We start from the raw sequence: 14,374 nt of genomic DNA, 5'->3' as shown, positions 1-14,374 counted from the left end.
GGGGGGGAGGGGGACATGAGGGACCTTTCTGTGGCTTATCCCAATAATAATAAATATAATACATAAAACATGTTGTAGTCCAACCACCCAGCCTCTTCATAACATGAGGGCCCAGGCAGCGAGACGGCCTCAGTGTGAACCATGTTAGCTCCTGAGCTGCGTGTGACGCCCAGTGAGGCCCTACCTGGGAGAGTACGGGATGGTCTTCGGCCTGATTTGGTTAAAGGCAAATGTCAGCTTCTGAGCGGCTCGCTGCTGCTGGATCTCCTGCAGCGGAAGAAAGATACGGGTCAGCACGCCCTGCAGGATTAACATGTCCACCTGATCCTATGATGGCCTCTTTATGATGCAGGGCTGCCAATGGGTCTCTGAATGGGAACCAGTGGAGCGGATGCAAATACATACAGGACAGGAACTGGGTTTCAAAGCTACTTCTCTAGAACTGCAAGGTAACAGTGTGACCCACTGGGCTGCTTGGAAACATTGGCTGACAGGCTGCAGGTACATGAAGTTTGGTTTATGAAGTGTGACTGAGTGAGTGAGATTGCGGGAGAGAGATTGTGAGAGAGAGAGAGAGAGATTGCAGGAGAGAGATTGCAAGAGAGAGATTGCAAGAGAGAGATTGCGAGAGAGATATTGCGAGAGAGAGAAGTGAGAGTGTCCTACCCTGAGACAGAGGTGCAGCACCGTCTCCTCCTTGTAGATGCTCTGCCAGGTCTGCACCACCTCGGGCAGGAAGGACTTGACGATGTACAGGTGTCCGGGCTTGAGGAGGTCGTACTCGGACCAGGTGCACAGCACCTTGAGCGCCCTCCGCAGGCCGCCGCCCATCTCCTCCTTGCTCAGGAACTCGATCTTGGCACAGAGGCCGCGCTGCGCCCAGGAGGACATGCTGTTGTTGATGGTGTTGGGGGAGCTCTCCTCCAGCCGGTACACCGTCACCGGCTCCCCTGGGGACACACACCGCTGCTGTCAGCACCACCACGACCCTGATGGCTCAGGATTAGGGTTAGGGTTAGCTAAAAGCTACTTCTCTAGAACTGCAAGGTAACAGTGTGACCCACTGGGCTGCTTGGAAACATTGGCTGACAGGCTGCAGGTACATGAAGTTTGGTTTATGAAGTGTGACTGAGTGAGTGAGATTGCGGGAGAGAGATTGCGAGAGAGAGAGAGAGAGATTGCAGGAGAGAGATTGCAAGAGAGAGATTGCAAGAGAGAGATTGCAAGAGAGAGATTGCGAGAGAGATATTGCGAGAGGTTAGCTAACCCTAACCCCGACCCTGAGGGGACACACACTGCAGAGGGCCGGTATCAGCACCAGATAGATTACCTTTCATATGTTGGCTATTTCAAGATTTATTCATGTAAAGAGATGAAAAAAAAACAAAGCTAATGTTTGATGTATCATTCTGTACTTGGAAATAAAGATAAATAAAAAGAAAAGTTATCAAAAGTGAAAGAAAACTAATGATGATTCCTTCCTTGTAAAATAACACTTCATTAATCACCGGGCGGTAACCCAGAGCAGGAAGGATAGCGATAAGATGAGTAAGCACAAACTCCTTCAGGACTGGTCTGACTGGTTGGATAAGGGTGTGTCTTTAACCAGTCACTGAACCTGTTACTACAGGCTGCGACTCACTGTGGTTCTACAGAATGTTCTCCTGCCCCCTCCGCCCTCCCTGAACCTCTGTGTTATTCAGCACATCGCCCCGGGACACAATCCCACATCCGGGTCAGGGAAGGCCACAGCGTGATCTATGTGTTGCCTGGTAACAACCACACTATTTAAAGATAACAAAGGCAGGCGTCTAACTACAGCAACACCCAGATGACAAGGTTCTGGTTCTAGTACCGCAGTACCTCCCAGTCAAAAAAGTAATTAGTTACTTATTACTAGTTACTTCTGTAAATTGTAATGAGATTACTTTACTAGTTACTGCATTTGAAAAGTAACTTCACTACTTATTACTTTACTTTCCCGTTTCTTAATTTACTGCAGATACATGGACAAACATCATAGTCCTATCATCACTTAGTGTTTATTGTATAAATTTATACAAAATAGCATATAAAACCATATGAAAGAACGATATCCCTGTCTGCACAAAGAAATGCCTCACTGTAAAATCCACAAACAACAGGATTAAGTAGGCTATGGTGAGGTCTATCAGTAGCAACACACAAGTTTCAAAACACAGGCTTTGGGAAACATGAGAACAAAAATTAAGTGGTCAATGAAAAATATAAAAAGGTCACTTTATCCCATACAATTAAAACAGAAATGCAATTAAGCGGCGGTGCCACATGATGTTACTTTATGTGTTCCAAAGGGTGAATGAACCTGATCTATTTCGCAAGCTATGGCATTGTAAGTGTGTCTTCCTCTCACCCTCTTGCAGGCAAGAGCAGCCTTCTCAAGTTTTAAAGTAATGCTGTCTATCCAGTGCACCGTCATTCCTAAGTAACTTTTGTTGTTGGCGGACCAAATGTCCGAGGTTGCGGACACATGATCCAGGGAGGACTCGAGTATTTATTTTATATTTATTTTGAGCTTCGATTCCATGTCGGTATAACACTTGTTCAGGTAATGGGAAAATGTCTTCCTGTCGGATGTTGGCTTGCGAGTCGCGGGTTTTTTCTAGTATTTTTCTAAATCCGGGCGATTCAATAGTCGACAGGGGAAGCATGTCTTCTACAATGAACCCTGCAACCAGCCTGTCTTTCTGTGTCACCTGCTTCTGCACTCCAACACTTGAACACTCCTTCGCACAAGCAGCTACGTCACTCAAATCGATCGCTATGGCAACATGCCGAGGCAAGCAGGCGCTGCAGACACACAGGCAGCAAGCATGCATGCACCACAACAGAGCAGAACTTTACACGCAGGCATACACGCCTTGGGTAACGCAGGAAAGCGCGTTACTATAGTCTAGTAAAGTAGTGTAGTTACCAATATTTTAAATGTAATGCGGTACTTTACTTTGTTACCCAAAAAAGTAACATTGTTACTGCTCCCAGTACCACCAAGTACTTCCCAGTAACACCAAGTACCTTATTAGGGAAATTCTCTGCTCTCCCAATACCAGCTCCTACCTCTAGGGGGCACCGGGGTGAAGGGAATATTCTCCCAGTACCAGCTCTTAACTCTAGGGGGCACCGGGGTGAAGGGAATATTCTCCCAGTACCAGCTCTTACCTCTAGTGGGCACCGGGGTGAAGGGAATACTCTCCCAGTACCAGGTCTTACCTCTAGGGGGCACCGGGGTGAAGGGAATACTCTCCCAGTACCAGGTCTTACCTCTAGGGGGCACCGGGGTGAAGGGAATACTCTGCGAAAGCCTCATCAGGTTATTCCGCTCCACGGCTGTGGAGACACACACACAACACACAGGTCAACACACACAACACGCAGGCCAACACACAACACACAGGTCAACACACGGGTAAACACCAAGGTCAACACGCACAACACACAGGCCAACACACACAACACGCAGGCCAACACGCACAACACACAGGTCCACACACACAACACAAAGGTCAACACACAGGTCCACACACAGGTCAACACACAGGTCAACACAGGTCAACACACAGGTCAACACACAGGGAGCTACACCGAGGCTCTCTGCTGTGCGGGGCTGTGAACGAGTATCACTCACACATGACCACTTTACAGTTTAGTAAAATTATGCTTTTTTTAAGTGCCAAAATAAGGACTAAGAAATGAGAACCGATACATTCATTATTTGATGTTTTAAATTTCAAATGGAAATTGTGAAAAGTTGCATTCATATCTCCAACATTATACGATGGCAGCTTTTAAAGATGAGAATCAAACCAGAGGTCTCCATCACAGCGCAGGCGACTGAAGGCTCACCTGAGTACTGGTAGCTCTCCATGGGCTTGAAGGGGGAGCTGATTGCTGAAAAATCGATATCACAATTAATCACAGTTTAGTTACTTCATTTTACTTAACTTTCACAACAACCCTGCTTATCAGTGTGACTGAAAGACGTTTAAATATAAAGTTGTTCACTTGACCAATATCTACCAGTAGCTTCCTGTAACTTCATATTAAGAACAGTGGACCAATATACAAAACCGCTCTTGCGGAATATAAAGACACGATGGGGGCGGAGTTGGAAATATGAAAACGCCATTTTCTTTACTAACGCGCAGACTTCTAAATCTTCATTATTATGGCGTTGAGCCAACGGCAATGGTGCATTACTGCCCCTGTTGGCCTGGAGTGAGTAGTGGGAAAAGTGCGTGAGTGGAAGTCAGGCGAGGCAGACCTCGGATGTGGTCTGAGAGGGACCGTGAGTTGGGTCTGACAACGCCCGCTCTGGAGGTACTTACAGTCCTTCCTGGGGCCCAGGTGGGCATGTCTGGAGGTGTAGAGACAAGCTGCCGCTGGAAGCACAAGCAGGGAACAGGGAGAGTGAGAGGACCTACAGACTAGTGACAGACAGAGAGAGTGAGAGGACCTACAGACTAGTGACAGACAGAGAGAGTGAGAGGACCTACAGACTAGTGACACAGGGAGAGTGAGAGGACCTACAGACTAGTGACCCAGGGAAAGTGAGAGGACCTACAGACTAGTGACAGACAGAGAGAGTGAGAGGACCTACAGACTAGTGACAGACAGAGAGTGAGAGGACCTACAGACTAGTGACACAGGGAGAGTGAGAGGACCTACAGACTAGTGACCCAGGGAGAGTGAGAGGACCTACAGACTAGTGACAGACAGAGAGAGTGAGAGGACCTACAGACTAGCGACCCAGGGAAAGTGAGAGGACCTACAGACTTGTGACACACAGGGAGAGTGAGAGGACCTTCTGACTAGTGACACAGGGAGAGTGAGAGGACCTACAGACTAGTGACAAAAGGAGAGTGAAAGGGCTGCCTCCAGACTAGTGACAGACAGATGGACCAGAGAAAGCCTGACGAAGGAGACGAGAGAGACAACAGTCTTTACCGTTCAGTACGTCCTCGCCCCCGGCCCGTCTGGAGAGGACAAAGAGCAGAACAGAAATCAGCTGAGACTCTGAGACCAACAACCAACCACTGAACACCATATGCTGAATGGTTTACTCAAACATTCAAGGTATAGAAATATCAGTTATTATAATAGAGATGGTAAATATTTGTGAAGTATTGATCTGATACTTACAGGCTGCTGGCCTGGGCAGACTTCACCTGCAGACTCTCCTGGTGCAGCTGCAGACAGTGGAACAAGGGCTTATTATGGGATGCTCAGGACCTCCAGGTAGTATGCTTTACGGTATAATGTACTGCGGTCATTACAAACTGATGCAAGACTGATGATTGGACCAGAGGCCTCCCATGAGCGCTGATCTAGAGTATCACAGCACTGGCACTTTAACTGTGCTGTATTATCAAGCTGTTAACTCATGGCCATCACACTCGCTACTAAAGCAATGTCCACAGCGTCATACTCATACTACCAATAAATGAAAACGTACCGATAAACGTACACAATACACAAACAGATAAATGTACACGACACAACATACCAACAAATGTACACGATACGTCATAGACCATGACAAAGAAGCTGTTGGCAGGAACACGTTTATATGCTGTTGGCAACAGTCCAGTCCCAGAACTACTGGTGTTTGCTGAGCCATATAAAAGATTAAGAAATCGACCCAGTCCTAATCTGTTGGCGCTTATGACTGCGAAACCAATAAATGGCGCTTGTTGAAGTGTCGTATGGAGGCCGTATCACAGGAGAGGGAGGGCTGTTGTACCATCAGCTCGGCTCGTGATCCATGATAAACACTGTCGTGTTGACGACCGCTATCACGGCCCTCCCTCTCTGTGACACTTCTGAACGATCAAAAAGTAACCAGCTGAGGCCCGCCCAGGTTCACCATGGGAGGGAGCATATCTAGATGTGGTTCTGTGAGACTTAGACCTTGTAGTGTCCCCATGGAGAACGAGGCCTGTAGGGTCCCCATGGAGACCTAGACCTGTAGGGTTCCCATGGAGACCTAGACCTGTAGGGTCCCCATGGAGAACGAGGCCTGTAGGGTCCCCATGGAGACCTAGACCTGTAGGGTCCCCATGGAGAACAAGGCCTGTAGGGTCCCCATGGAGACCTAGACCTGTAGGGTCCCCATGGAGAACGAGGCCTGTAGGGTCCCCATGGAGAACGAGGCCTGTAGGGTCCCCATGGAGACCTAGACCTGTAGGGTCCCCATGGAGACCTAGACCTGTAGGGTCCCCATGGAGAACGAGGCCTGTAGGGTCCCCATGGAGACCTAGACCTGTAGGGTCCCCATGGAGACCTAGACCTGTAGGGTCCCCATGGAGAACGAAGCCTGTAGGGTCCCCTTCCCCCCCCTCTAACCGTGACTGTGGCGTGAGGTTCATCGTAGAGGAGGATGTCTTCTGCTGAAACTCTGCTCCTCTCCGTCTTACTGAGAGCTGAGGACAGACCACAGAGCAAGGAGCGCTGATCAGAACCCGATCACATCCAGGGGTGCAGCACGCTAAACTACACATCGGCTCGTCTTGGTCTGAGCCAGTGGAAGATGGGTGTCAGTGCCCTCCTTCAGGACCATGTCACTGATTAAATGGGGGTTGAACTGAGTAATTAATCATATATAATAGACATAAAATGAATGAGTTACAGCAGCTGAGAGTGCGCCACTGAGTCTAATGAATATATAGTATCTGTTTCTCATGTTCTTAAGGAGAAAAGGGTGAGTCCAGTCTGAAGCAGGGAGCCTTACAGGAGTCCGGGTGGAGGAACGGAGGCCCCTGGTCGAACTCTGTGAAGCCAGCGTACGAGTTGACCGTCCTCATGTTGGGCCGGCCTTCAGAAGGAGCCTGTACCCCGGAGAGAGGAAACACAGGCCCGTTAGCAGACTGGCTCGTTAGGAGACACCAACAGGCCCGTTAGGAGACAGGCTAGTCAGGAGCGACCAACAGGCTTGTTAGGGGACAGGCTCATTAGGAGTCACCAACAGGCTCGTTAGGAGACAACAACAGGCCCGTTAGGAGACACCAACAGGCTCGTTAGGAGACACCAACAGCCTCGTTAGGAGACACCAACAGGCTCGTTAGGAGACACCAACAGGCCCGTTAGGAGACACCAACAGGCTCGTTAGGAGACACCAACAGCCTCGTTAGGAGACACCAACAGACTCGTTAGGAGACACCAACAGCCTCGTTAGGAGACACCAACAGCCTCGTTAGGAGACACCAACAGGCTTGTTAGGAGACACAACAGGCTTGTTAGGAGACATGCTCGTTATGAGACGCCAACAGCCTCGTTGTAGAGATGGCAGTCGCTATGTTTAACTCTAGGATGTTTGGTCAAATAGTCAATGGTTGGTCTTAAACGTAGAAGGAACTTTAGCAGTACATATTTAGTGATTTAACTTAGAGGTAGTCATTTCAGGTAAACAATGGCTAGGTGATGAGGAGAGCCATTTTGATCATATGAAGCTAAGTGGTGTCTGGTGTGAGGCCCACCTGCGGCCGGCTGCGGGCGCCCGGGCTGGGCTGTCTGCTGGGCGCTGGCAGCCTGTCTTTGGGCGAGGAGGACTGAAGCTCCACGGCGTCCTTGTGTCCTGCAGGAGCACAACACGAGTCAGCATGGCCGTTACGCCCCAAAGGGCCCCAGGACAGGCCCCTCTAGCCTGACAGATCCACCATAGTCTTCACTACCTGAAGGCAGTCAAGATCTACCAGGACCCTGACATGGAACTCATCTAAACTTCTCCTAATTCTAACTCCTATAAATATCCTCATAGATATTGTGTGCAGCCCCAATGGAGTGTCGGCCCAACACTGAACCCTGTCCTGATCACAGTGGGTAAATCAGGATGTCCTTGTGGCGTTTGGATGCGCAGTACTCATTACTCCCTGTAGAGGCGCTCATCATGCTGCCTGCCTCACTCGGTACATTTCACATCAAGCACCAAACAGGAGGACGGTTGATTGTTTCAGAATTTGCTCCACAAACGTCGCGTTCCAGGGAGACGCCGATTCCTATTATTTATTTTATTGCCGTCATCCCAACGAAATCAGGAAGAACCAAACCAAACCTAAAACATTTCTCGCTGGTCAACTGTCAGAGTGGCTGATCTGCCTCGAGCGCCAGCAAGGCGAGGAAACGGACGCATGCGGGACTCCTTCAGACCCTGCGTTGCTGCTGCTCGAGGCTCAGCTCTAGAGAAACACCATGGGGGGGTTCATCAGCTCTAGAGGACCCCCATGGTGGGGGTTCATCAGCTCTAGAGGAGCACCATGGGGGGAGGGGGGTTCATCGGCCGCTTTCTTTTGGTGAGCAGGAGGAATGCTGTAGAACACTTCATTAAAGCAATCAGAAAAGACGGATTCTCTGAATGTTGTAACGGATGATGGCCACAGTTTATCTCAATCATTTGGAAACGTACATCACCTCCACCTGTCATTCAACACAATCCTCAACCAATCACTGAAGGCCGTAACCTACAGCCGACCGATCCCTCATTCTCAAAGTCACGTCATGCAGAGAACCAAGACCCCGACAGAACCAGCTCGCCTCAGACGGGCGAGGGACGGACGGAAAGATGCAGGAAGAGCTCCTACGGCAGAACCTCCTCCAAACCAAACCTCTGCTGCAGGGGGCCGGTCCAGGCGGGACGCTCTGGTGCCTTCTGGGGGCCTCGCACTCTTCTCTGCTCTTCTTTTTCTGGGGTCTTCTGGGCTCCCCTTCAGGGGCTGGAGCCGCGGGGGGCGCCGTTTCTCGAGCGTCGCTGTGCGAGGACGTCGGGGTGTTTTCGTCGGTCGCCATGTCGACCACGTGGGCGTCAGCCACTCTAACCCGCCGGCTAGACGGGCTGGCTCTTAGCGAATGGCCCTCGTCGTCGCAGAATGCCTCGTTCACGAAGCCCCCGCCCCCCACCCTCCCCCCGTCCCCGAACTCCCCCTCCGACTCAGAGTAGGTGGGCAAGCGCGCGGCTCGGCCAGAGTTTGAACCCTTGGAAACCACGACAACGGTAGGGTACACACACACACAGTCGTCCTCCTTCCTCTCCACCTCCCCCTGGCCGTACTTACCGACGAACGCCCCGAACTCCACCACGGTGCTGTCGGTGGGGGGGGGGCGGTAGGGCCCGGTCAGGGTGAGTTCCGGGTGGCTGGAGCCACTGGGTTGGGAGGGGGTGCTGCTGACGTAGAAGCGGGCCCCCGGGGAGGGCACGTTGGGCAGGCTGGCGGAGGAGTCGGAGATGCCGGGCTCCTGTGGACGGCCCAGCTGCCTCTGGGTGAAGGAGTTCCCCCGGTGCCGCAGCTCGGGGGGGGACGCTGCCAGGGCCCGGGGCGGGAAGCCCCCGGACACACCCGCCTCAACGCCTGCCAGGTTCCCCAGCCCCATCCAGCCCCTCCGCTCGCCCCCCAGGGGGGCGCCGGGGTCCGGCCCATGGCCCAGCCCCGCCCTGCGGCCAGCGTCCGGCACCCCGCCCCCCCCTGCCCCCAGGCCGAACAGGGAGTCGGCCAGGTTGCCCCCCGCCTGCGGGTAGGAGGAGCCGAAGGGGGAGCCGAAGAAGGCCCCCACGCTGCGCTTGGCCAGTGCGGAGGGCTTGGACTGGGGGCCCGCGTCCCCGGGGCCCAGGCTGGGGCCCACGTTCTTGGAGAGGCTAAGCTCACGGCTGATCTGGTTGTGCACCTTGCTGGCCTCCGAGGCGCGCTGGGCGGTCAGGGCCTTCAGCGTGTCCACGGTCAGCGCCGACAGGTCCTGGAGGTGGCCGATCTGGGAGTCCAGCGTGTGCAGCGAGCGCTTGATGTAGTTCACCTTGTTGCCCACCTCCTTTAACTGGATGCCCATGGTCTCCACGCTGCAGGACCAGAAACAGAGTCAGTGCTGGCACCTTTGAAAACCTGAGTCCTAACAATTATTAGAGCTTGGTACTTGGTTCTATGAATCCTAACTGGACCGACATCGATTTATTGTTGTTTCTCTTTCTTCTGACAAATGTACTTATTGTAAGTCGCTTTGGATAAAAGCGTCTGCTTAACGCCCTGAAAATAAATGTAAATGAGTCAAAACACTGGGAAATCAAACCAGAGGAACAGCACCACCTCTGGTGAAACATTGGTCACTGGAGAACATTACGGACATCGCAAGCAACACATTCTAGACCAAATGTAATAAACCCCCAAAATCCAACAGAGTCCCACGGAGAACCCAGACGCCGCTCACCGGTCGGAGGTGATTCGTATGCGCTCCTCACTCCCCGAGTGGAACTCGTCGTCCTTCTCGTGGAAGTAGGTCTCCAGACACTGCGTCTCAAAATCATGCAGCTTCTTCTGGTCCTCCTCGGTGAGGAACAGCTCTGTGAGACATCACAGACAGAAGGGTCAACATCACAGGCAGAAGGGTCAACATCACAGGACAGAAGGATCTATCTAACTATATGGTGTTTTAAGACTACAGTATGGTTACCATATTGTATTGATCCAGGACAGTATGTTAACAATATATTGTACTGTAACTACAGTACGGTAACCATGATAACTTTCTTGCAACGTAACAGTACAGAGCAGCACTGTAACCACATCGTTAGCAACGGCACGGGATGGTCACGGCGTTGCATAGAAACGCTGTGGTAACAGGAAGTGAGCTCTCTCTGACTTCCTGTTCCTGGGCGGCGGGGCAGTCTTACTGGGGCCGTAGGTGCTCTCCTTCTTCCTCTTGCGACACATGCAGTAGAAGAGGGAGAAGACGTGGCAGAGCAGGATGAAGGGCGGCGGCAGGACGGGCTTCTCATGGTAGGCCATGATGAAGTGGTAGCGCTGGTACTTCCACACCAGGTTGGAGATGGACTTCACCTGCAGGTAGATGTTGCTGCAGGACGGAGGACACACAGAGACGTGTTGAGAGGCTCACCTAATCACAGGCCCAACTCAACTCGTCTTTAGGAAATCAAACGGAGCAGTTTTGTGGGTCGTTGAAAACTATGTGATTGAAAGGTTATTTTCCATAGATGGGCATGCTGGGTAAAGCATCGTCTAAACAAGCAAACGTAAAGTGGCCTTACAACAAGATCTGTCTAATATCTGCGGAGAGGCCAGAGAACGATCAAATTGAGTCACCAAAACAACATGTTTGGGGGAAGTATTTGAAGTCCCCCTAGAGTCTAAAGAGGTATGACGGACACTCACTTGAAGAAGGCGATGAGGAGGTTGACCATCAGGATGTACTGGACGAAGAGGTAGACGGCTTGCAGCAGGGGGGTGAGCCACACGCTGGTGGTGCACAGCTTCTTGACCGAGGGGTCGCTGTTGTTCGCGCACACTGTGGAGGAAGAGCGTCTCTTTAGGAACACACACACACACACACACACACACACACAACGACATAACAGTGCAGCTTCACATAAAAACATGACACTATGGTCCACAATGACCTCTACACATTACCGTGATAAAAACACAACAAGTTAATTACAACAGTGCAGGAAACCCTGAGTAGGCCCACACAGGCCTAGGGGCGGAGCCGGGCCTTGGGTTCCACCGCTGCACCTCCACCAATCAGCTCTGAGGCCCAGGTCATGTGACCGGGGGGGTTCAGAGGTCAGGGTGCGGTGGTGGAAACCAGAGCCCTGCCCTCCCAGAGGCCCGCGTGGGGGTGTGATGGGGGAGGCGTGGGGGAGAGAGAGGCTCTACTGGAGAGGTGAGACGATGATTAGGGTCTTGGTGGTTTGATTTGCACCGGTGCTCATCTGAGGTGACAAATCAGCGCCATGCTGTGAGGAAGGGTTAATGAAATGTTCTTACCAGCGTAGTCGGCCATAATGTCCACATCGTCCTTACCATCGATTTCGTACGCGTATACTTCACCATACATCATCCAGTACGGCTGGAACACCACGTCTTTGGCCAACGTCCAGCTGGGATCCTCGTCCGGGTACAGGATGGCTTTCCTGGGAACGCCGTAACTCAGGAGAACGATGGCCATGATCACCACGATGTAGAACATGTTTGCCACCTGGGAGCACACACACACACACACACACACACACACACACACACACACACACACACACACAAATGAGGATTGTAGGATCTTGGTAGATTCAAAAGATATGTTTTATGTTACAAATCTTTTTTTATTTGTTTGGGTCGACATCCACCTAAACATCCCAACATACATGCGTGTAGTCCAAATCCTCATCAATAACAGCCACCAGTCCACCCTGGCGGTGGTGAACTGGGCGTGCTCAGCAGGACCCCTCCTCAGGGAGACTCACCATCTTGGCGATCATCATGACGTAGGGCCCTGCCTGCTGGTTGACGGCCAGGATGTCCAGCAGGCGGACGTACCAGAAGACGATGTTGAGGCAGTACACCGTCCGGCCCGGGACGAAGGCCTCACCCCCCGCCAGCCGCAGCCCGAAACCCGCGAAGAACGTGACGATGGCCAGGAAGTCGGACACGTTGAAGTAGTCGCTGAACCACACCTTGATCTTCTGGCTGATCTTACCCGCCTCCGACATGAACATCTGCACAGATAACGACCAATAGCACACAGGTAAAACACTGACGTTCGGTATATGAACCAATAGGACGCAGGTAAAGCATTGACGTTTGGTATATGAATCAATAGGATGCTGACGTCTGCTATATAAACCAAAAGGACGATGACGTCTGCTATATGAACCAATAGGACGCTGATGTTTGCTATATGAACCAATAGGACTTTGCCGTTTGGTATATGAACCAATAGGACGCAGGTAAAAGGCTGACATTTGGAACATGGTGTATTATTAAGACCATCATCTAGGGGCTGTTTAATATATCTGTGTTTTACAGAAACGTACCTCGCGGATCTTCTCCACGGCGGAGGTGAAGATGTAGAGGATGACCACCCACTCCTGGGGAGACGGCCACTCGGGCATCTTCACCAGCACCACGTAGGAGTAGAACATCAGGAAGGCCAGGTAGAACAGCTGGAGGACACGCAGACACACACGTTTTATTTTATGCAGCCATTTCAGGTCCCTTAAATAATTCCTGTTGTGAAGCAGTGACTTAATGAGGAACACTTATTCTTAAGCCAACCATTCAAGCACCATCACGCCCAGTAAGCCAGCACGGCCTACTGTGGCGTCCCCGCAGGCCCAGTCCACTGCCCTGTGAAGCAGCTGTAAGCGGTTCATGCTGACCACACGGTGACCCATGACTGACCAAGGCCCTCAGGCCTTCCAAATGTCACACAGCAGGATGACTACAGAAGACAAACCTACAACACAGAGACCACCAGCTACGGTTTAGGGTCTGGAATGGAGATACAATCCAGAGCAAATGTTTGCTTATTTTTCTGCCTCTGTTGGTGCATGTGTCCTCTTCCCTGTTGTGTAAATCCATGTTCCTTCTCTGTGACAGAGCAGCTGGACTACACTGAGTTACAACACCTCCAGAAGGAGGGATGCCTACAGACTAGTGCTGCCCTCCAGAGGGAAGCCTCGCTGGGGAGTGTTTAGAGAAGGCGACCCGTGGGATAGCAGTCCTCTCTGTGGAGGTCAGCGCTGACCTGACCTCCACTGAGAGCAGTGGGGCTCCAGCAGGGAGAGAGAGACAGGATACAGGCCGCTACTTGGCTTCTTTACAGAAAGAAGGAAAATTGTATGGGCGAGAATAGAGAGAATGTTGTGGATCGATTTCGTCCATAAAGTTATACAGTGGGGCAAAAAAGTATTTAGTCAGCCACCAATTGTGCAAGTTCTCCCACTTAAAAAGACGAGAGAGGCCTGTAATTTTCATCATAGGTAAACCTCAGCTATGAGAGACAAAATGAAAAAAAAAATCCTGAAAATCACATTGTCTGATTTTTTAAGAATTTATTTGCAAATTATGGTGGAAAATAAGTATTTGGTCACCTACAAACCAGCAAGATTTCTGGCTGTCACAGACCTGTAACTTCTTCTTTAAGAGGCTCCTCTGTCCTCGACTTTTTACCTGTATTAATGGCACCTGTTTGAACTCCTTATCAGTATAAAATACACCTGTCCACAACCTCAAACAGTCACACTCCAAACTCCACTATGACCAAGACCAAAGAGCTGTCAAAGGACACCAGAAACACAATTGTAGACCTGCACCAGGCTGGGAAGTCTGAATCTGCAATAGGTAAGCAGCTTGGTGTGAAGAAATCAACTGTGGGAGCAATTATTAGGAAATGGAATACATACAAGACCACTGATAATCTCCCTCGATCTGGGGCTCCACGCAAGATCTCACCCTGTGGGGTCAAAATGATCACAAGAACGGTGAACAAAAATCCCAGAACCACACGGGGGGACCTAGTGAATGACCTTCAGAGAGCTGGGACCAAAATATCAAAGGCTACC

General features: G+C 51.0%; 2 protein-coding genes across 2 annotated transcripts in view; both read right to left on the bottom strand.

Moving 5' to 3' along the window:
• Positions 1-180: 180 nt before the first annotated feature.
• LOC307075757 (transient receptor potential cation channel subfamily M member 7-like) lies at positions 181-11,577 on the bottom strand (the record flags this gene model as incomplete). Its single annotated transcript, XM_079736449.1, has 16 exons — positions 181-267; positions 667-950; positions 3,301-3,366; positions 3,883-3,927; positions 4,365-4,418; positions 4,984-5,012; positions 5,179-5,225; positions 6,382-6,458; positions 6,767-6,863; positions 7,512-7,609; positions 8,637-9,003; positions 9,064-9,859; positions 10,225-10,357; positions 10,688-10,869; positions 11,187-11,319; positions 11,547-11,577. The coding sequence occupies 16 exons, from the start codon at positions 11,575-11,577 to the stop codon at positions 181-183; spliced, it is 2,526 nt and encodes an 841-aa protein (XP_079592575.1).
• Positions 11,400-14,374, bottom strand: part of trpm7 (transient receptor potential cation channel, subfamily M, member 7) — a gene marked incomplete at its 3' end in the record, with an annotated part of 23,195 nt that continues 20,220 nt past the window's right edge. The window contains exons 20-22 of the mRNA XM_079736740.1: positions 12,845-12,973; positions 12,275-12,526; positions 11,400-12,012 (exon numbers count right to left, since the gene is read on the bottom strand). Of these exons, the coding sequence (XP_079592866.1) occupies positions 11,743-12,012; positions 12,275-12,526; positions 12,845-12,973 (651 nt within the window). The remainder of the gene's footprint in view (positions 12,013-12,274; positions 12,527-12,844; positions 12,974-14,374) is intronic.

This window comes from Pollachius pollachius, assembly GCF_949987615.1.
Source record: "Pollachius pollachius genome assembly, chromosome: 5".
Taxonomy (NCBI): Eukaryota; Metazoa; Chordata; class Actinopteri; order Gadiformes; family Gadidae; genus Pollachius; species Pollachius pollachius.
This window is presented reverse-complemented; position numbering and strand designations above follow the sequence as displayed.